At 55.6% G+C, this 21,427-nt stretch overlaps 2 protein-coding genes across 3 annotated transcripts; both read left to right on the top strand.

Annotated features, from left to right (window-relative positions):
* Window positions 1–2,479: 2,479 nt before the first annotated feature.
* Window positions 2,480–20,444, top strand: PRKACA (protein kinase cAMP-activated catalytic subunit alpha). Of its 2 annotated transcripts, none has more exons than XM_068980560.1 (10): window positions 2,480–2,554; window positions 10,602–10,663; window positions 11,113–11,241; window positions 13,482–13,580; window positions 14,581–14,663; window positions 15,687–15,813; window positions 15,906–16,001; window positions 16,103–16,225; window positions 18,280–18,444; window positions 18,988–20,444. In XM_068980560.1, exons 1-10 carry the CDS (start codon window positions 2,509–2,511, stop codon window positions 19,111–19,113), a joined length of 1,056 nt encoding a protein of 351 aa, XP_068836661.1. In that variant the 5' UTR covers window positions 2,480–2,508; the 3' UTR covers window positions 19,114–20,444. The 2 variants fall into 2 exon arrangements, with proteins under 2 accessions (XP_068836661.1, XP_068836662.1); XM_068980561.1 differs by lacking the exon at window positions 2,480–2,554 and adding an exon at window positions 6,443–6,464.
* On the top strand, window positions 7,967–8,119 carry SMIM46 (small integral membrane protein 46). Its single transcript, XM_068979595.1, has one exon. It carries the CDS (start codon window positions 7,967–7,969, stop codon window positions 8,117–8,119), a length of 153 nt encoding a protein of 50 aa, XP_068835696.1.
* Window positions 20,445–21,427: the final 983 nt, after the last annotated feature.

Below are 21,427 nucleotides of genomic sequence, written 5' to 3' on the forward strand. Positions count from 1 at the left end.
AAAGGGTTTTTATATTAAATGTTTGGTTGATCTGAAAATAAAAAGCACTTCATCTAGATTCTTTCTGCTTTTGTCTCCAGTAGGCTGAGGTGGTTTTGTCTCTCTCTCCTCATGATGGGGACAGTAAGGGGGCCTTATTGCCTCAACCAGTAGGTTGACTGCCCCTTTCTCCCTTACTCGCTTCTTTTTATTGTCTTGTCATAGTTTTATTCCAGACAGGTCCAGGAAGATTCTTTTGTCAAAACTTAAGCAACCCAGCTGTCCTGTAGATAGAGCATAACCACTGATTGTTCAGACTTGTCATGACCTTGACCCACCAGAAGAAATTAGCATTGCTCTCTGAGGACCCACATATCAATACTTGTATTAAATTTTACTTAAACTTACTTTGTAACTCCACATCCCCAGGTGAAGTGGTGAGCCATTTCCCCATAATTCACAGGAAAACCCAGACTTCTCTCCTTGAAACGAAGGTGGACTTAGGAACATGGGTCTAGATGGCTCCTGGGTGGGGTGTACAGGTCATACCAGTCCAGGCTCAGAGCAGCCAGCTGGCTTGTAGACCTGAGACCAGTCAGCCTCCCCAAGCTGAGGGAGGCTAGCTCATCCAGTTCCCTGCTCCTGGCATCACTTCCTGTTTGGGCTTTCCTCTACCTCAGTGGTTTCAACTGGGCAGCAGTTTTGCACCCAGCCAGGGCACATTTAACAATGTCTAGAGATGGTTTTGGTGGCAGGTGGCACTAGTGGTAAAAGAACCCGCCTGCCAATGCAGGAGACTTCAGAGATGAGGATTCAATCTCTCCCTTAGGAAGATCCCCTGGAGAAGGAAATGGCAACCCACTCCAATATTCTTGCCTGGAGGATCCCATGGACAGAGGAGCCTGAAGGGCTCCAGTCGATGAGGTTGCACAGAGATGGACACGCCTGAAGCGGCTCAGCATGGCAGAGATGGTTTTAGCTGTCACAAGTAGCAGAAGAAAAGGCTCTACTGGCATGGTGAGGGGGGTGGGGGGCGGCGGGATACTGCTGAACACTCTACAATGTACAAGGCAGCGCCCCACCCCCAGCCCAGCATAGACTGAGCCAGACCCAAATGTCACAAACGTGGCGGTGGGAAACTGACCGTCCTCACGCTGTATTTAAAGGGGACCCTGAAGGAAGAGGGGCTTTCCAGGTGGTAAAGGATCTGCCTGCCTTTGGAGGACACACAAAAGACGCAGGTTCAATCCCTGGGTTGGGAAGATTCCCCTGGCAGAGGAAATGGCAACCCACTCCAGTATTCTTACCTGGATAATCCCATGAACAGAGGAGCCTGATGGGCTACATTCCATGGGGTCACAAAGTCGGACACGACTAATTATGCACGCACGCACGCTGAAGGAAGAGGCATCTTGCTACTCTGTTTCAGGAGATAAGGTTCCTTTTGCACTGCCCAGAGGGAATCCTCAACCTGGCTGTGCCCCAGATTCCTCATCTGTAAAATGGGAATGATGATAATAATACCTACGTGAAAGGAGTGTGGTGCGAAGTAATGTATTTAACAAGTGCCAGCTCTTACTGGCATGAGGCCAGGGTAGGCACCCAGCAAAGAGGTGTCTACTGAGCGCCCCACTCCCAGAGCCCAGCATCCTCCTGAAGCTCCTCCAGCAGGGTCCCATCCTGGACCCGACCCTGCTGCTGCTATCCTGCGCCAGGCCTTATGAGTGACGACGGCCGGCAGCCCGGCGACCTATGACCCGCGGCGCCTGCCGCGCCCCTCCCCCGCTTGGCAGGTGGACAGCGGCTGCGCCGGGGCTGGGGTTGGGGGGGCCGAGGCGCCAACCTTGGCTGGCCCGCAGCCGCTGCCGCACTGAACGGGGGCGGGGGACTGCGGCGCGCACGGGGCCGGGCGAACGCCTGCCTGTACCGCCTCCTGGGCCTCGGAGCGCTGCGCGGCCGCCGGCCAGCGGCCGCCGGCGCGCCGGGGCAGCGGACTGCGCCTCCGCCCCGCCCTCTCACCCAGAGATTGACACTGAACGTTCTGCCGGGGCTTGCCGGACAGCGCGCCTCCACCAATTGGTATCCTCACTGGGCGGACCCCGGACCCTGTCGGAAGCCTCCGCCAATCAGACGTGTTGGCCCGCCCGGTTGGGGTCTCGCAAGCGCTCGAGTGGCCAAGCGTCCTAGGAGCGCGTCATGAGGCCGAGAGCCTATGGCAGCGCGGGAGGGTCGCGAAGGGCCAATGAATGGCGGCGCAGCGCCGTCAGTCAGGGAGGCCTAGGCCAATGAGCTGCGGGCTGCGGGGGCGTCACGGACAGCAGCAGCGGACTTGGGCTGAGGTTCCCGGGCGGGCGGGCGCGGAGAGACGCGGGAAGCAGGGGCTGGGCGGGGGTCGCGGCGCCTCAGCCAGCGCAGCCAACCCGAGGGGCCGCCGCCGCCGCCGCCCAGCGTGCTCCGGGGCCGCGGGCCGCCTCCAGCACCCGCCGCGCCGCAGCTCCGGGACCGGCCCCGGCCGCCGCCGCCGCCGCGATGGGCAACGCCGCCGCCGCCAAGAAGGGCAGTGAGCAAGAGAGCGGTGAGTGCCCGGGCCGTGACCCGGATCCCGGCCTCGCGCTGCCAGCCTCCTCCCTGTCCATCACTGCTTGGCCCCTCCCCCCACGCCCCCCCCATTTCTCTCTGCTTACCCCCAGGCGCCCCTTCCCCCTGCCTGTCCAAGGTTGGGGCCCAGGGCCCGCAGAAGACCTCGTAGGAACCCCGTTGCCAAAAACCTCCCCTCCACTGCAAAGACTGTGCTCCCCCCTCAGCTGTCACTGCCAACCATGGAACGTATGACCGCTGGGCCCCCACATGGGGCCCTATCACCACCCCACTCGCTACTTTCCTGGTCCCTCTCCTTAGTTTCTAATCCCCCCACTTCCTCACTCACCTCTTCCACAGATGAGACTCACTGCCAAACCCCGACCCAGGCTTCTGCCAGCCTGGGAGTGCTATGGGGTCTGCCTCCGCCCAACAGGGACCTTGGCCACTTGGTGACCACACCCCTACCCCCACCAGCCCCCGCCATCTTTCTCCTGCCCTTCCCCTCTTCACCTTATCACAGCCCCTCTTCAAACCCACCCTTGAGCATTTCCCAGAGCCACTTCCAGCATTGTTTTTCCCTTCTGTGTCACTTGGCATGGGGGACAGGATCTTTCTGGGTCCCTCTGCCCCTCTCATCCTGTCACTGTCACTGCTTCTCTGCTTGTGCTTCCCTCTCCAAGCAAGCGTCTGTCCCTGGCTGGGGTCGCACACTGTTTGTGAACCTAGAGAACTGCTTCTGTCCTTGCAAAGCCAGGTTTGACCCAATCGTGCTGGAATTCCATGCGTCCTCTTCCTTGGCTTTAGGGGTGAGGGGTTTCAGCAGAGAGCCCCTTCCCATCTCCTGCTGTGCAGTGAGCTCTAGGCTCTTTGGCGGGCCCCTCAATAAATGGTTGTGTCACAACTGAGGCTTGATCATTCACCCAGTCCCTCAGGCTTCTTTACCTGCTCCTGGCTTGGGATGAAAAGTAGGGGATTAAGAGTGAGTTTACCAGGGCTCATTCAACTAGAGCTGGGATGGTGAGAAAGAGGACTCAAGGGATGACAGTTGGGAAGAGTCGTGGGTGACATCTAATGACTCGCTTTGCCAAGAGACAGATTCTGATCATCCCCAGGGTTCACCCAGAGGTGGCCCTGTTTCCACCTTCAGCCCCCAAATCATATAGGCCTTTTCCAGCCAGCCAGGGAAAGAGATTCTGTACCTGGAAATGCCTTCAGAAATGGTCTTGAGCTCCTTCCTCAAGTCATCCAGCTCTCAAATTGTCATCACTCCAGCTCTAAAGTTGGGCCTCAACTAGGATCCCCTTCCAGTTACCCAGAAATAGAGTTGAAAAGGAATGGCCACATCCAAATATGCCTTTCCTAGTTATTTGTCTCAGATCCCAGTGTCTGAGTTCCCTGAATGCTCCCTCCCAGAAAGACCCAAGCATGGAAGCCAGGGAACTTTATTTCCACCCAGATTCAAATAGCAGAACTTATAGCTGCTGAGCAGCCATGGAGAAGCCTGACATGTCACTGATGGGCGGGGAAAAGGGAGGCAAGTGCCTGTAGCTGAGCGCTTGATGACAGAGGAGCAGGTGGGTAGTGACCAAAAATGGTCTGGGCATGAGCTTGGAGGGGACTAGACAGAAGGGGAGGGGCTGGGCCCCCAGCAGGTGAGGCCGGCCCAGAGGTGGAAGGTAGAGGCAGGCAGTTGTATATTTCAGTGACTCAGTTGAAAGTTGGGGAGATGACATAGTCCTGGAAAACTTTCAAGGCGTATCAAACACATGCAGTGGAGAGAGGTGGGGTGGCAAAGCCACACAGGGAAAAGGATTTCCAAGAAAAAGATCAGAAGCTCCAGAAGGAACCGCTAATTCAGAGTACAGGCTGGACACCCAGGAAGGGACTGTCAGGATAAAATAGAGCCACTATTTACTGGGCAGCTAGGATGTGCCAGGCTAAATGGTCTCCATAGATCTTTCTGCTCAAGTGATTTTTCATAACAGGCTGTTACCTGAATTTTACAAATGAGCTCTCTGAGTTTGACATAGATGATGCCACAGAAGCAGGATTCACATCCGTTTCCATCTACCAGCCAAATTCCTGGACCCCAGAATTTCCCAACTCAAACATTTCCAAGCTGCCCCCCTGATTTTTCACTATATTCACTTCTATTTTGTTAACTGAAATAAAAATTTTGACTCACTTTTGTTCAGATGTAAGTTTTGATCCGTCCTGAGAAATAATATAAATGAAATCATGGGATTGCTATACCAGTTATATTCTCTCTGGTACACCTTAAGATACAATGTAACTAGAAAGGCAAAATATCCTTAACATCAGTTCGTCCCCAGCCAGTGGGACCTGGTTACACTTTGGGAAACACCCTAAGCTGTACTTCCTTCCAGAGATTTGCAGGGGCTCTTGGAGAAGGAGACAGGATGAGGAAAGAAGCCCCTTTTTGCTTCAAAGCTCCTATTCTGAGAGGATGGAGTTAGGCAAAATTTGCCCTCTCCTGCAACTAGGATGGGGTGGGGGTGGGGATAGTAGCCAGGCCAACCTTCAGGGGGCACCTGAATTTCATCTGCCAGGCATCAGCCCAACTAGAGTAAGGAAAGTGCCAAACCTTAGTAGGCACCATTTGGCATCCTGGAGCCCCCTGTGCTGCCGTCTCCATGCTGGGGCAGGACAGCCTTGGCCTCCTCTCAAGAGGGCAGGGATTTAGAACCAGCCCGGGGATGGGGTGGGGGAAAGTGTTAGTCACTTATGTCAGACTCTTTGCCGCCCCATCGACTGTAGCCCGCCAGGTTCCTCTGTCCATGGGATTCTCCAGGAAAGAATATGGGAGTGGATAGCCATTCCCTTCTCCAGGGGATCTTCCCGACCCAGGGATCGAACCCGGGTCTCCTGCATTGCACGCAGATTCTTTATCGTCTGCGCCACCAAGGAAGGGGGAAATCTGTACTCAAAGATGCCAGAGCCACTGGCGGTAGCCTGGGTACGATGCTAAGAGGGCAGAGGAAAAACAAGATCAAGCCCAGGGCTCTGAACAAGCTAGAGGAATTGAGAGAGGGCAGTGGCCCCAAGAGGCCCTGGGGACGGGTGCCAACTGGGGGTCCAGCCTTGGCTGCCCTGGCCAAAAAGGTACTCCTAAGAGCTGGTCCATGGAAGAAGGTACAGGACTGGTAAGAGGAAGCCCTCCAGACCTCCCTCAACCCCTACCCCAGGTCCCAGAGACCAGAAGATTCATGCCCTGAGAATGAGAATTGCCCCCAAGAGGTCCATGCTGCTGCTGCTGAGTCGCTGCAGTGGTGTCCGACCCTGTGCGACCCCATAGACGGCAGCCCACGAGGCTCCCCCCATCCCTGGGATTCTCCAGGCAAGAACACGGGAGTGGGTTGCCATTTCCTTCTCCAATGTTTGAAAGTGAAAAGTGAAAGTGAAGTCGCTCAGTCGTATCCGACTCTTAGCGACCCCATGGACTGCGGCCCACCAGGCTCCTCCGTCCATGGGATTTTCCAGGCAAGAGTGCTGGAGTGGGGTGCCATTGTCTTCTCCGCAAGAGGTCCATAGATGGGAAGAATTGTGGCCTTCATGACATACTACAGAAGCCTGAGAGGGCCAAACACCGTCTGTGCGTTGGCAGTTGTACAGGTGCCCAAGAGGGTCCTGCCAAGACAGTTTTTCCTTTAAGTCCACCTGGGCTTAAAGAAGCTTGAGGGTTCTCTCTGCCCCTCTCCTGCACCTACTGGCCCCCAGGTTGGGTTTCTCTTCTGCCACCACCCCAATACTCCCTGGCTCCCCCTACAGGCAGGGCTCTGGTGATGAGCAGCTAAGCTGGTGCAGCAGGTCTCATGAGCCTTCCCAGCCACCGTAGTCCGGGTGCTTTGAGAGGAAGACAGTGATGGCTTCCAACCCCAACGATGGTGAGGCTGAGCCCTGTTGCTATAGCAACTTCCCAGGCACACTCTGACCCTCAAGTCAAGGAGGGATTACAGTAGAGTTTAGGGAGCAAGTGGAGAGGAAAAGGCTGTGGACCCCTGACTGGCCCTGGAAACCCTTCCTAACAACCCTGAGTGGAGATGGGTGGTTTAGTTCAGACAAGGAGGTGGGGGGTGGGGTGGATGATCCACCCAGAGTGGGGATCTGACCCAGACCCAGGCAATGCGGTAGACCAGCTCAGTGATGGCGTTCAGCTCAGAGTGGGGGTTGGTCCCGCTCAGTGATGGAGTCCAGGTGGTACTAGGCAGTGGTCCAGTCCACTGTTGAGGTCCAACTCAGACTAGGGGATGGCTCAGCCTAGGGCTTGGCCTTCCTGTCGCAGACTTTCTAGGAGGAGCCGGTTTCAGGGAACAGGGGGTCCTGAGATTTTTTTTGGGGGCGAGGAGGTCTGAGCCTGGGATCCTGCCTCCTGCTGGGGCCCTGGGGGCTGTTTTCCCTGTGAGCCCAAATGGAATCTAGACCAGGGTGGAAGCTGGTACCCCTCCTGTGGGAAACAGGAGCAGGCCAGGCCTACCGTCTCCAAAGACAGCAGCTAGCTGGGTTTCCCTTCTCTGCCACTTCCTGTTGTCAGCAGGGGCCGAGGTTGCCGGGCACTCCCGGGAATAAGTAGCTGCCACTGACCCTGCACTTACTTTTGGGGATCTGGAAAGAAGGAGGAAGATGGTCAAAGCTGCCTCCCCCTCCCCCACCCCTGGGTTTAGCGTTTCGTTTCCGGTTTGGACTTTCAGGGCTGAGAGCAGAGCCAAGCACAGGGCAAGGTTTGACAGAGGCCAAGGACAACCTGGGATGCCATCCCCCTCTCCGCCCCTCCACAGGAGCAGGGCTGAGTTAGTGTTACCCATTCCTCTCTCAAAGTAGCCAAATTTGAGGGCTCTAGCTTCAAAGAGCACTTGGGGGAGGAGATAGGGTGTTTTTCACTGCCCCCCCCCCCTCCGCCTTTCTCTCCAGCTGCTCTTTCAGCTAATTAATGGAGTTCTGGGGCCTCCTTGACCCCCAGGGAGGCCCCGGCTGCTGCCTGGGCCTGAGCCTTAACTCCTTCCCCTCCCCAGTGGGCACTGCCCTGGGCACATTGGATGCCATCCTCTGGGCAGTCTAGCACCCACTGAGAAAGGCAGGGCCTGGCAGTGGGGAGCAGTGAAGTCCCTGGAACAGGAAGTTAGCTTTAGCACCCCGCCCCCAGGGCAGGCAGGCCAGCCAGGAGGGACACCCTCAGGAGACTCTTCCTACCACCTGTTGCCAAAGAGGGCCTTTACCAACCTTGGCCAGCCAGGAGCAGGTACCTTTAAATGCTTCCCTAGCAACCAGCTCCTCCTCCCCTGTCCACCCCCACCCCGAGGCCCTCCCAAGGAAGTCAGCTCAGAGACTCTGCTGTATTCCTGGTTTCCCTGCAAAGGGAACGTTCCTGGGAGAGTCAGGGCGGCCTGGGATGGATCCGGGGTCAGGCAGAGGCTGGGATGGGGACTCAGAGACCACCTTCCAGCTGTGGCTGCAGCTCCTTCTCTGGGGCCATCTGATTGTCCGCTTCCTGGGTTACCTGCGCCATACCCTCTGGGCACCTAAGCCGCAACCAGCACCTTGAGCCTCCCTGGCCATGGGCAGATGGGCCCCTGAGCACCCCATCCCACTCCACTCCCCGCCCTTGTACCCTCTGCTGGAAGAGGCAGGAAGCAGAGGTGAGTATGGGGACTCCTGGCTGGGTTTTCCCCCCATCATGATTCCTCTTTATCTGCCCTCTCTTCCTGCCACTGCCACACCCTGTCCCTCACCCCCAAATCTGGCAAGCTGATGAGAGCGCACACAGCCTGGTCCCTCCCGCACTTTCGAAAGGCTGGAGCAGGGCTGTGTCAGGATCAAGGCGTCCTAGTGGAGCCTCTTAGGGGGGTAACAACAGACAGAGACGCCAGCCCACCACGTTGGGAAAAAAACAGGATGTGGCATTTCTCAGGGACAACTGAGAGGAAAAGAAGAAGCAGGACCTGCTTTTCTCCTGGATTACTCTCAAATGCACTCCTCTCTGCCTTCTTGGGTGGGTGACGGTAGAGTCCCAAGAGGATACTTCACCCCCCTGCCCCCCTGCCCACCTTCATCCAGAATTCAGCGTGTACGTTTGGAGGTTTCCAAGGAAGGTGTCGTATGTCAAGAAAGATTCCGCTAGTGAAACCCTTGCAAGCCGTGCAGCCCCCAGGCTCAGAGAGTTCTCAGACAAGTTGGTGGCTCAGCCAGGCATACCAAGCGAGGACCCTCGGCCATTCCTGACTGCCCCCTCTCTGCCCGGTCATTCTTCATAGGGCTTTCCTGGCCAACTATCTCTCCTCCATCTGCCACTCTTGTGGCCCCCCACGGAAGGCTCTTCTCTTGGAACACGGAGGGAGAGTCTTAGGATTGATGGGGGAAGGGGTGTGGCTACCCACAAGGCTGTGGGCATTCCTGGCACTGCCTACGGGTGAGATAGGCAAATGACAGGCAAAGCCAAAGTGCAAGTGTGCAGGACCCTCTCAGGGTGGTGCCCGTCCCAGGGACATCAGGGTTGAGGATAGCTCTGTCCATGGGCCACCCTGGTGCCCTGTGACCCGTCAGAAACAAAGCACTTAATCTCGTGGGTGTGAGAGACTGTCTGGAAAGTGATCAGAGGCCAGTCTTCTCATCTGTCCAATGAGAGTAATAGCAGCTCTGAGCCATCAGCGTGGAAAGCATTGAGTGTGTCACAGAGCTGACACACAGAGAGGGTCCCTGAACAGCAGCACGCCTGGCCCCAGGTGGGCCATTGCAAGGACAGGTCCATACCACAAGAGTCCGTCAGGCCGTGCATTCAAGATCTGAGCATTCAGTGCTCTACCTGTATTTTATACCTCTGTTTTAAAATATACTTGAACCTCCCTGAAGACTCCACACTTCCACTGCAGGTAGGGGGCGCAGATCCCATCCTTCATCAGGGAAGTTCTGCCTGCCATGCCGTGAGGCCCCAAAAACTTAAAAAATACTTCACAGCGAAATTAATAGCTGACATTTACATAGCTCTAACACCCTGTGCCAGCCACCATCCAAACCCCCTTTGCCAAGATTAACTCCTTCAATCCCCACAACTACCCTACTGGGTCATTACTGTTATTATCCCCAGTTTACAGATGAGGAAAGCTGAGGCCCAGAGGTCAGTTGCCTAAGGTCACACAGCTCTTTAGGGACCAGGCCAGGAGCTGAACTTGATCGTATCCCAGAGTCCTGGCCCTTACCTACTTTGCTGGGGTGGTGCTCCATACTGGTGGGAATGCCTGTTTTCAGGCTTCAGTTGGGGGTGGTGGGGGAGGTGGTGAATAGGGAAAACAGATAAAAGGAATCTGGCGGGAGGGGGGGGGGCCGGGCAAGTGAAACAAAGGAGGGAGTGGACACAAAGTAACAAGCCCAGGGTCTGCAGGGAAATCTTCAGTGCTCGCTGGATGGTGGTATTCACCTGGGGCTGCTGAGGGGCCTGCAGGGGGCAGGCATCAGGCGAGGCTTTCTTTGAAGCGGCTCAGGAGCCAGGGGCCCTCCATTGGCAAAGGCAGGAATGGAGCCAGCTGGGGGCCAAGGCAACAGCTGAACCCCCCAAGGGCGCCTGCTACCCGAGCCCCAGAGGCCTCCACCCGGGCCAGCCTCCCCAGAGAAGGGACCAGAGGAGCCGCCAAATCCAGAGGCTATAAATACCTCGGCTGGCGTCGTCCCTGGCCCTGGAATGTCGGTCAGAACTGGGGCGAGTGGGGGTGGGCTGGCCCAGGCACTGTTCTCTGTCCCCCAACGAGTGACCCCCCAAGTCGCCCTGTCCCCCATTGTGGACAGAGTTGAGACTGGACCCCACCTCTCTGTAGTAAAGGGGACCCACGCCCCAGCCCAGATCAGGTGCCCCCACCCACCCAGGGTTACCCTCAGACTCAGCCAGGAGACCCGAAGGCCCAGGGAGAAGGTCAGGCTCTAGGTTAAGGTGACTGCACCCCACTTTCCACAAATCGGCATCTCCCCAGGAATAGCCTGGGCCCACGCCAGCAACATGGGGTCTTCACCTCACTGTCTTCCTGTCTTTCTTTCAGTGAAAGAGTTCTTAGCCAAAGCCAAAGAAGATTTTCTTAAAAAATGGGAAAATCCTGCTCAGGTAAGCCCCCTGGGTACAGAGCCCCGGAAGGGGTGACTGACGGCCCCCTCACCCCCAACCACATCCAAGTGACATGGCTAGGATTTTTGGGGCCCTGTAGAGCCGCCTCACCTGCCCTCATTCAACCCATCGATGCTCATGGGGGCACCTGATCACACATTGCCAGGCTCCTCCACCCCACTACCCCCTTCCAACGGGTGGCCCCTGCCCCTCCAGGCAGCTGCCAGAAGCTCCTGGGCCCCTGGCCAGGGCTGGATCCAGACCCTGCCACCAGCCTTGAGGAATGCGCCCTCTGCCATCTTGTTTTTCCCCCGCCGTCCTTACCGGCTTCGTTCCACCTGGTGCCCACGGCCCCCTCTGCTGGTGGCAGAGGGGACGCCCCAAACTTGGGCTGCGCAGGCTGCAGGGGTTGGGGTGGTCCCTGACCCTCCAGAGCCCTCTGCCCACAGAACACAGCCCACTTGGATCAGTTTGAACGAATTAAGACCCTGGGCACGGGCTCCTTCGGGCGGGTGATGCTGGTGAAGCACACGGAGACCGGGAACCACTACGCCATGAAGATCCTCGACAAACAGAAGGTGAGTCTGGCCCTGCGACACGGCCCAGGTCCCGGCTACCAGGGCTCTGCCCGGGCAGTGGTCACCGCCTGGAGCACCTCCATAACGTGCCAGACCCAGGGGCAAGAAGGGTACCATGCTGCCTTCAGAAAGCTTCCTCTCCCGGGGAGCCACCAGTGCCAATCCCAGCATGGATGCGGCATCAGACACCTAGCCTGTCTCAAGAAAGCCAAGCCTTTTCCAGCGTGAGAGGAATGATGTCTACGCAGACCTCCTTTCTGTAAATATTTTTGCCAGGCAAAATGCTCTAGAGCAGCACTGTCCAGGAAAAATATCACGTATGGTTTTACACTTTCCAGACTCCTCGTTTTATTTTTATTTATTTGGCCAAACGGCTTGTGGGATTTTAGTTCCCTGACTAGGGATGGAACCCGGACCCTCAGCCATAAGAGCATGGAGTCCTAACCACTGGACCACTAGGGAATTCCCTAGAACCCTCATTTTAAGAGCTTTAAAAAAAATACAAGTGGAATTCATTTTAACAGTGTGTTGTAATTAAGTCAGTATATCTCCAATATTATCATTTCAACACATGTATCCAGTGTAAAAATATCATTAATGAGACACTTTACATTCTTTTTTTTCCCTACTAAGTCTTAGAAATCCAGAATGTACTTTACACTTAGAACACATCTTCGTTTGGATGTTCATTTTCACTGGAAAGAAAAGAGAAAGACAAGTTGAAAAGGCAGATTCACACAGCCCAAGTTGTTCCAAACAGGCTTGAAAGTTGCATTGAGTATCAGTTTTTTAATTTTCATTGTAAATACGCTGAGTTTTATTGTTTAAAGCATCTTTTGGGGGCTGTGCTGAGTCTTTGTTGCTGCTCAGGCTTTTCTCTAGTTGTCGCAAGCGGGGGCTGCTCTCCAGGTGGGGTGCACAGGCTTCTCATCGCAGGGGCTTCTCTTGTTGTGGAGCACAGGCTCAGTAGTTGTGGCACGTAAGCTTAGTTGCTCTGAGGCGGGTGAGATCTTCCTGGATCAGGGATCAAACCCACATCTCCTACACTGGCAGGCATATTCTTTACCACTGAGCCACCAAGGAAGCCCCAAGATACTTTGCATTTTAAACTCGATCCGTCAGTCAACCAGCCATGTTTCAAGTACTCAGCAGCCATACGTGGCTAGTGTGGACTGCCCTGGACAGTGCAGGTGTAGACCCAGAGGATGTCGTCGTGAACAAAGCAGAGGAAGCCCCATTGCAGTGGGGCTCAGAGCTGACCGAGGGGCCCGACTGCGTATGTGTGACAAGCTGGTCTGAGGTTGATTAGCTGCATGTGACCTTGGGCACCACACTTTCCTTCTCTGCATCTGGGCTTCCAGACATGCATGTTCCCAGGGCATCCTCCTCAGGACTCCTGTCAGTATGTGAGGCGGCTGCTGGGGATGGCTGAGGGCCGAGGAGGGATTAGCCCCGGGTTCAGCTGGATTGTGGGGAGGGGCACGCTCTAGTTGCAAGGAAGGTATTTCTAAACCCTCCGCCCTTTGAGTGCCCCTTCTGCCTGTATGTTCTGTTTCAGCTCAGCTGCCCCTTCCTCCAGGAAGCCTTCTCTGACTCCTCAGACTTCCCCAGGTGCCTTATCTGGGCGTCCACAGGCCCCCAGCTTCCCCTACCACGGCTCTGACCCCTGTGGCCTGGTGACTCATGTGTTCTTCCCCTGAATTGCATGACTGCATGCCATGTGGGGACAGGCACCTGGCCCAGGGATTGACAGTCCCCAGCCACTCAAACAGTGTGCGTTTTTTTTTTTTTTAGGTCAAAGCTTATTTATTTATTTATGACTGCATTGGGTCTTTGTTGTGCAGTGCGCACAGGTTTTCTCCAGTTGCGGCGAGTGGGGGCTACTCTCTAGTTGCTATGTGGTGTACGGGCTTCTCATTGCCATGGCTTCTCTTGTTGCGGAGCATGAGCTCTAGGGCATGCGAGCTTCAGTAGTTGGGACTCTCAGGCTCTCTGGTTGTGACCCGTGGGTAGCTGCCCCATGGCATGTGGCATTGTCCCAGACCAGGGATCGAACCCGTGTCCCCTGCATTGGCAGGTGGATTCTTCACCACTGGACCACCAGGGAAGTCCCCACTCGTACAATTGTAGATGAAGGACCTGACCCGGCCCTGGCACCTCTCCTTTTTTTTTTGGGTGGTCAGGAGGAAAAGGACTCGCTCACACCCCATCCTCTCCACTCTCCCGTCCCACTCCTGCAGGTGGTGAAGCTGAAACAGATTGAGCACACCCTGAACGAGAAGCGCATCCTGCAGGCGGTCAACTTTCCGTTCCTTGTCAAACTCGAGTTCTCCTTCAAGGTGGGGTTCCAGTGGCGGCAGACCGGGGCCGCTGCCAGGCAGTGCAGCCTCTGGGTTCCCAGAGCTGGGGCTGGGCCGATCACCACCAGTGGGTGTCCGCTGTTGGGGCGGGGGCGTGCAAATCAGCCTGGGGCTCTGATAGCCCCAAGTTCAACTGGGCCTGCCAGCCTCTAGCTTGATAACCTGGGGCTAGTCCCTCAATCTGGATAATGTCCCTCAAAATCATCATTCTGTTTATAGCAAGAACCTGACACACGGCCACAAGCCATGCCACTCAGCCTGGGTTCCAATGCCGGCCCTGTACTTCCTGGCTGTGTGACTCTGGCCCGGGACTTTACTCCCCTGAGCCTTGGTTTCTTCATCTGTAAAATGAGTATCATAGCAGTCCCACCTGGAGTTGCCATAACAGTTCAAAGCACAGCATGAGCGCCCTGTGTGAGCTGTTTTGGGCATCATCCTAAGCCTTGACTGCGAGAGCTGGGAAAGGCCACTCAGGGTCTGTGAACCCTGCAGTCACAAGGGCCCTGCACTTAGTTTAAGCTTCTGCTGCCACCTTCCTGAAATTGATAATCATGTTTTTTAGCAAGGGGCCTCACACTTTTATTTGGGGGGCCCCACAAATTCTGTAGCCCATCCTGGTCCCAGTTGACAGATGATAAAACCGTGGCCCCAAGAGCCTTGCTCAAGACAGTCACAGACATGAGCCACCAGAGTTCTGACTGCAGCCCAAACATGCCGGCCAGTTCCCTCGTGTACCCCTAACCAACCCTCACTTTGGGCCCCCGTGAGCAGGATGATGGCTTCCCCGAGTTTCTGGCAGGCAGAAGGAAATGAGACAGGTAATTGGTGAGCACAGCACCTGGCACTTGGAACACGCTCTGCTTGGGAGCCAAGATGGTTGTTGTCACTTTCTGAACACCTGCCGGGTCAGGGCACTAGGCCTGCAGATGGGGCCCAGGGCTTGGGGAGCAGAGCCCTGATCACTTGCTGCTTCCCACAGGACAACTCAAATTTATACATGGTCATGGAGTACGTGCCCGGTGGGGAGATGTTCTCACACCTGCGACGGATCGGGAGGTTCAGGTGAGCCCGACGTCCCACCCCGCCACCTTGGGGCTGTCCATGGGCATCATCCGTGGAAGTGGTCTCTCAGGGTCCCAGTGGGTTCTTGTTCCCCCTGAGCTGAGGAATCTGAATCTACAATGTCTCAACTACCACGGAACAAAACAAACACAGTGACTTAAGTGTCACCCCGTGAGAGGGTGATTTTATGTCCTTTAAATTTATGCTCTCGTTTTATTTTACTTATTTATATAGCGATACATTTTATGTACAATAAAGTGTACAGGTTTTCAATACCCGGTCCCATGAGTTTTGACAGATGCATACATGTGTGTAGCCATCATCCTGGAAAATTACCTCCAGTGCCTTTCTTGGCAAATCACCGGCCCAACAAAGGCAAACGTCCTTTCTGGCTTTCAAACACCATAAGTGCGTTTGGTCTGGGTCTGGACTTGATATAAATGGACTCACACAGTTCATATCCTTTTGTCCCTTTCTTCTCTTGCTTCACATAATCATTTTGAGACCCAGCCACATTGTTGGGTATATTCCTCGTATGTCCTGGTGGTGGTGTTGGGTCCGATCCCATTGTATGAATCTGTCGCAACCTGTGATTCCATTCCTCTGCTGATGGACACATGGGCTGTCTCCAGCCTGGGGCTGTAGATGAAGAAGGTTGCTCTGTGGGTTCTTTTTTTTTTTTTTCTTTAATCACAAAATAAGGCTTTTCATTATTTAGCTTCTTACAGTACTCACACAAGAGAAACTGACAAATCCGCCTCCTTGTTGTTTAGTCGCTTCAGTCATGTCTGACTCTTTGCAACCCCCTGGGTTGCAGCCCTGCCAGGCTCCTCTGTCCATGGGATTTCCCAGGCAAGAATATTGGAGTGTGTTGTCGTTCCCCTCCTCCATCTGCTGATGCATCATGATCACCTAGGCTGGAGACAGCTCCTCAGGCCCACCTGCTGGACTGCTCCGGGGCGGGCGGGCACTGCAGGCATGGCCGCTCCCACTCACCCACCCCCTCTCTATTATCTCCATCAGTGAGCCCCACGCGCGCTTCTACGCCGCCCAGATTGTCCTGACCTTTGAGTACCTGCACTCGCTTGATCTCATCTACCGGGACCTGAAGCCGGAGAACCTCCTCATCGACCAGCAGGGCTACATTCAGGTGCCCACTGGGCCGGGCGAGGGGGCAGCCCCAGGCGGCCCCGGCCTGAACCCTCCCGGCCTCCCAGCCAACCGCCCATCCTGTGCCCGCAGGTGACAGACTTCGGTTTCGCCAAGCGTGTGAAAGGCCGCACCTGGACCTTGTGTGGGACCCCCGAGTACCTGGCCCCCGAGATCATCCTGAGTAAAGTAGGCGCCTCTCGACCCCTCCCACCGCCCGGAGGCCGGTTCCGCCCGCGCCCCCTCCTCACCCTTCTCCCCACACCTGCACCTCACCCTTCTCCCTCCAGGGCTACAACAAAGCTGTGGACTGGTGGGCCCTGGGGGTCCTCATCTACGAAATGGCCGCAGGCTACCCGCCCTTCTTCGCCGACCAGCCCATCCAGATCTACGAGAAGATTGTCTCTGGGAAGGTGAGGCCCAGATGTAGGGGGCTCAGCCCTAAGACCGTCCTGCCCACTTCCCCGTCCACCCTGCCCACTGTGGAGCCCCGCTCATCACTGTCAGAACAATCTCAGGAATTCCCTGATGGCCCAGCGGTTAGGACTCCGTGCTTGTTTCCACTGCAGGGGGCTTGGGTTTGATCCCTGGGTCGGGGAACTAAGTCCCACATGCCTCAAGGGACAGCCAAAGAAAAACCAAAAGAACAATCTAGAAGTTCATGAATTCAGGCCAGGTGGTGATACCAGACAGACCCACCACACTGAGGCCACCACTTCACACAGCCTCACTCATCTCTGGACCTTCAGTGCCGAAACCCCATGGGTTTCCAAAAACCCCAGTCTTCGCTCAAACTCCTGCCCTGCCTGACATGAGCCTAATCTCACTTCTACATGACCCCCTTAGCCTAAGTTTCCATAAGTTTGGCAGCAGAAAAACAAGTGTGTTCAGTTCCCAGGCGCTACCCTAGGGCCCTACAGGGAGTCAGCCAGGACATATAGCCCCACCTCCTTTCCCAAATGCAGACTTTCTAGCTTGGTGTGGGTAAGGGGTGGCTGAACTGTTAGAGCCCTGGAGTGCATTAAGTGCCTACTCCCCATGTACCCCCTGGGTCTTACAGCACTGTGAGGGAGGAGGAAGCTGAGGCCCAGAGACTGGACATGTCTGGTTCAAGATCACACAGCGCTGCTGTCCCGAAAGAGGCTGGGGGCCCCAAGTCTGCCTTCGGTTCACCCACCTCCCCTGGAGGACCAGCCATCCCTCCACCCGGCTCAGAAAGTGGTGGAAGTGGCTCCCAGCTCAGCCTCGGTGGGCTGACCTGGTTCTAAGGCCCAGCTCTGCCATCCATCAACTTTGAAACCTCAAGCCAATATCTTTGCTTCTCTGAGTCTCATCCATCTCAGAACTGGGGAACAAGCCACTTGCCTCTCAGGGAGGTTTAAGAGAGTCACCAACTACAAAGTGGAGTTGTTAAAAAAGGGAAAGATGAGGTGTCTGCCATAAGGCAGAATAGAGGTTGCCAAGAAAATGGCCCAGAGTGGGGAGAAAAAGTCATAGAAGTTTCTGAGGAGGAGAGGAGAAGATGAGCTTGACTCCCTTCTTTGTAGCATTTTACAGTTCCCACGCACCCTCAGCGGGATTATCTCCCTCATGCAGCCTTGGGATATCTGCTCCGTGCCAGAGAGGCAGGCACAGGTCCAGAGAGGTTAAGGCGGTGGCCAAGGTTACACAGCATGTAAGAAGCAGAGTGGTGCTGGAAGTCAGTTCTTGTAGCTGTAAATCCACTGACTACTTATATACAAGGCTATGGCCTCAAAGCATTTGGGGGAAGTTGCTGGAAGAGTTATACTGAGCCTTTAAAAAATGGAAGAGCCTTAGCTATGCCGAGAGAGAGAAATAGAAAAACAATTATTTCTCTTTGAAACATGAATATTTCTGAAGTCCCCCAACCCCAGCAGAGCTGCTTTAAGACGCAGTGGCTAAGGATGCAAGTTTTGGAGTCCATCAGACCCCACATATGGAACCAACCTGTCCTGCTCCTCAGTGTGACCTTGGGCAAGCTGTTTAACCCTGCCAAGCCTCAGTTTCCTCTTCTGTAAAATGGGGACCTCGGGAATTCCCTAGCAGTTCAGTAGGTAGGAGTCTCTGCTTTCACTGCCAAGGACCCAGGTTCAGTCCCTGGTCGGGGAACTAAGATCCCACAAGCCTCATGGTGAGGCCAGAAAAATAAAAAATCAAATGGGAACATCATAGCTCTTACCTTGCTGCAGCGGTTCTCAAAGTGGTCCCCTCTCCAGCAGCATCAGCCTAGCCCAGGCACTGGCTAGAAATATAAGCTCTCAGGCCCTACCCAGATCTCCTGAATCAGAAACTCCAGTGGGCCCAACAAGCTGTTTTAAATGGGATTCCAACACACCATCCAGTTTGGGGTCCTCCACCCAATAAGACTGTTGGGTGAGGAAGGCAGTGTTTTGGGCTCCCCAAGCTCCAGAAGGGTTTCCCAGTCTTTGTGTTACCTGCTCTCCAGGTGCGGTTTCCATCCCACTTCAGCTCTGACTTGAAGGATCTGCTGCGCAACCTCCTACAAGTGGACCTCACCAAGCGCTTTGGGAACCTCAAGAATGGGGTCAATGATATAAAGAACCACAAGTGGTTTGCCACAACTGACTGGATTGCCATCTACCAGAGAAAGGTAGGGCACCCCCTTCCTTCCTCAGGTGCTCTGGGGGGTTGGGGAGAAGTATTACCAATGGAGAGATGAAAAGGGAAGGGGAATCTTAAAATAGCCTTCAGGCTCTGGGTGAATCTAGATGTGGCAACTTAGAGCAGTGGGGGTCTAGAAACAGAATTGCAGAATCATTTGGCCACTCTGACCTTGGGCAGGAGACTACTGTCTCTGGAAAGTATTAATAATTTGCCCATCAATGTGTTGGCTATAAAATTCTTTTTTTAAAAAAATGTATTCATATGCACTGGGTCTTGGTTGCAGCATGTAGGCTCTAGTTCCTCCACTAGGGATCAAACCTGGACCCCTTGCCTTGGGAGCACAGGGTCATAGCCACTGGACCACTAGGGAAGTCTCTATAAGATTCTTAAGATGAGTCCAATCTCTAATGCTAAGCTCAGCCCTGGGTCAGAGTAAGTTATCTTATGAATGTTAGCCCATTCACATTTATTGTTGTAATAATGATTATGTTGACTGCTGAGGTCTGAGTGGTTCTCGACCCCTCTCCAGGTGGAAGCTCCCTTCATACCAAAGTTTAAAGGCCCTGGGGACACAAGTAACTTTGACGACTATGAGGAGGAAGAGATCCGAGTCTCCATCAATGAGAAGTGTGGCAAGGAGTTTTCTGAGTTCTAGGGGTGTGACTGTGCCCCCATGGGTTTTCTTTCTTTCCTTTTTTTTTTTTTTTTTGGTGGGGGGGTGGGAGGGTTGGATTGAACAGCCAGAGGGCCCCAGAGTTCCTTGCATCTAATTTAACCCGCCCAGCCCCACCCTCCAGGGTAGGGGGAGCAGGAAGTCCAGGTATTTGGGGCAAAACACCAGTTGCTCCCCCTCACCCCCTTTGCCCTCCTGCCCACCCCTACCCACTGCTTTTGCCTTCCTTCCACAGCCCCCCACCCCAGCCCACTTCTGCCTGTTTTAAACGAATTTCTCAGTTCTTCCCTTCTTCAGGTCAGATCAGGTCTCCCTGGTTTCAGGGACAGGGTGTGGCAAGAGGGGCCCAAACTTAACTACAGCCACCCCTCCCCCCCCCAAAAAAAAAACCCGACAGGCACCACTCTCTAACGGTGAATGAATGAAAAGCCAACCTTGCCTTCAGAATAATCCTGCCAGGGAAGGAGAGATTTTAGTGACACGTTCAGTGGGCCACTTGCTGTAATTATTTTAAAAAATACAATTTACAATCTTATTTAAGTTCCACCAATGCCTCCCTCCCTCCTTCTCCCACCCTTTCCCATGCCCCTCTCTTCAAATCGTTTTGTTTTTTTTTTTTTAACAAAAACTGGGAAGCAGACTGACTATAAAGGAAGGAGCTGGGGTTCGAACCTCTCCCCCAAGCTGCTACTCTCCTGCCTCTTCCCCCCACCCCTTCCCCCAGGATCCCCTGTCAAGCCTGAAAGGGTCTCAGCCCCTTTAGGAAGCCCCTACTCTGTTCTGCCCCCAACAGACCTTTCTTCACCCTTGGGCCCAGACAAAGCAGCTGCCCCTCTCCCTGCCAAAGAGGAGTCGTCCCCTGAAAAGACAAGAGGGGGAGCCCCGAGCTCAGGGTCATCCCTCCCAGTAACACTCTCCCCAAACTCCTTGATTTTATTCTCAGCTAGATTTTAATGTCCAGCCTCCTGTCAGTTGGGAAGGCAATCACCGCAAAAGGAGGTAGAGCGCCCCCTCCCCCGGGTTCAAGGCCAGGGTTGCTGGCGAGGGGCTGCTTGTTTTATTCACCCAGCAGCCTCCGCCCTCCACCCCCCATCTTGGGCGCTCCTCCTCTGCTTAGCTGTCAGCTGTCAATCACCGGTTCTCCCCCCACCGCCACCACCCATTTGTGGTTTTTTCTCTCTTAATAGAAAAGTCTGGAGTCACCCCATTCATCCCCACATTTGTTCCTCTCATCATTTCTCCCCATCCCAGGAGGAGCTCTCAGGCCTGGGGTGGGACCCCGGGTGGGCGCGGGGGTGATTCAACCTGTGTGCTGCGAAGGACGCAACTTCCTCTTGAACAGTGTGCTGTTGTAAACATATTTGAAAACTATTATCAATAAAGTTTTGTTTAAAAAAAAGTGTCGCTGGTGTTCCTGACTTCGGTCACCCACCCACGCACCCCCAAGGGGTTGGAAAGAGAATTTCGGACCCCAGCGTCCAAGCTGATCACCACCTGGCCTGGAGTCCTTGTAAAGCTGGGTTTAGCTGGAATTCCGCCACTCCCCTCCGCCCTGCGGGAGAAGGGGGCGCCAAACTGCCCTCTGACCCGAGATTAGGGGTCCCGACATTCTGAGGTGCACCCCCTCTGCGTCCAACGACGCCGAAAGGGCGGGAGCTCTAGGGAGACGCTGGGGCCGGCGCGCCTGGAAGCCGAGCGGCGGCGGGGGCGGCCCTGGCAAGGGGGGGTATGGGGTGGTGGAGACCGTGTGCGCCCCCCTCCCCGCGCAGGCCAAGCACGCCCAAGGGGCGCGGAGGCGGCGGTGGTCCGAAGGTCCCTGCGGCGCCGGGCGAGCGCAGTCGCCCGGCCCGCGGGCGGCGAGTTCCCGGTAAGTGCGGTCCCGAGAGCGGAGCGCGCCGGGGAGGCGTGGAGAGGGGGGCTGGGCGCCGGGGACGTCTGGGTCCCGCGCCCAATGGCTGGAGGGCGGCCGAGCACCGCCCGCCCGCCCCGCCCGCCCCCTCTCCCCTCCCCCCGGCGCTCCCCTCCCCCTCCCCCGCCCGCCGCTTTCCCCCGCCCCCGCCCCGGCGCCAACTCCGCGGCGCCTCCTTAAAAAGCGCGCGGGAGTTGTAAGGGGGGGCCGGGGCGAGCCGGAGTGAGCGAGAGCGCAGGGTAAAGGGGGCGGGCGGGGGGCCCGGGCTCCACCTTAAAAGCGGGCGCGTGGGGGTGGGAGGGAGGAAGGCGGGCGGCGGGGAGGAGGGAGGGAGGGAAGGAAGGGGGGCCGGAGTGTCCCGGGCGCAGGGCGCGCGTGCGGCGGCGG

Source organism: Capricornis sumatraensis, chromosome 9 (assembly GCF_032405125.1).
Source record: "Capricornis sumatraensis isolate serow.1 chromosome 9, serow.2, whole genome shotgun sequence".
Lineage (NCBI taxonomy): Eukaryota > Metazoa > Chordata > Mammalia > Artiodactyla > Bovidae > Capricornis > Capricornis sumatraensis.

What these genes read in the sequence shown, in the direction of transcription:
- PRKACA (XM_068980560.1), top strand. Translation starts at nt 2,509, where the DNA reads ATGGGCAACGCCGCCGCCGCCAAGAAGGGCAGTGAGCAAGAGAGCG. An exon ending in GGGCAGTGAGCAAGAGAGCG is followed by an intron (nt 2,555 to 10,601) that starts GTGAGTGCCCGG and finishes TCTTTCTTTCAG; the next exon opens with TGAAAGAGTTCTTAGCCAAA. An exon ending in AATGGGAAAATCCTGCTCAG is followed by an intron (nt 10,664 to 11,112) that starts GTAAGCCCCCTG and finishes CTCTGCCCACAG; the next exon opens with AACACAGCCCACTTGGATCA.
- SMIM46 (XM_068979595.1), top strand. Translation starts at nt 7,967, where the DNA reads ATGGATCCGGGGTCAGGCAGAGGCTGGGATGGGGACTCAGAGACCACC.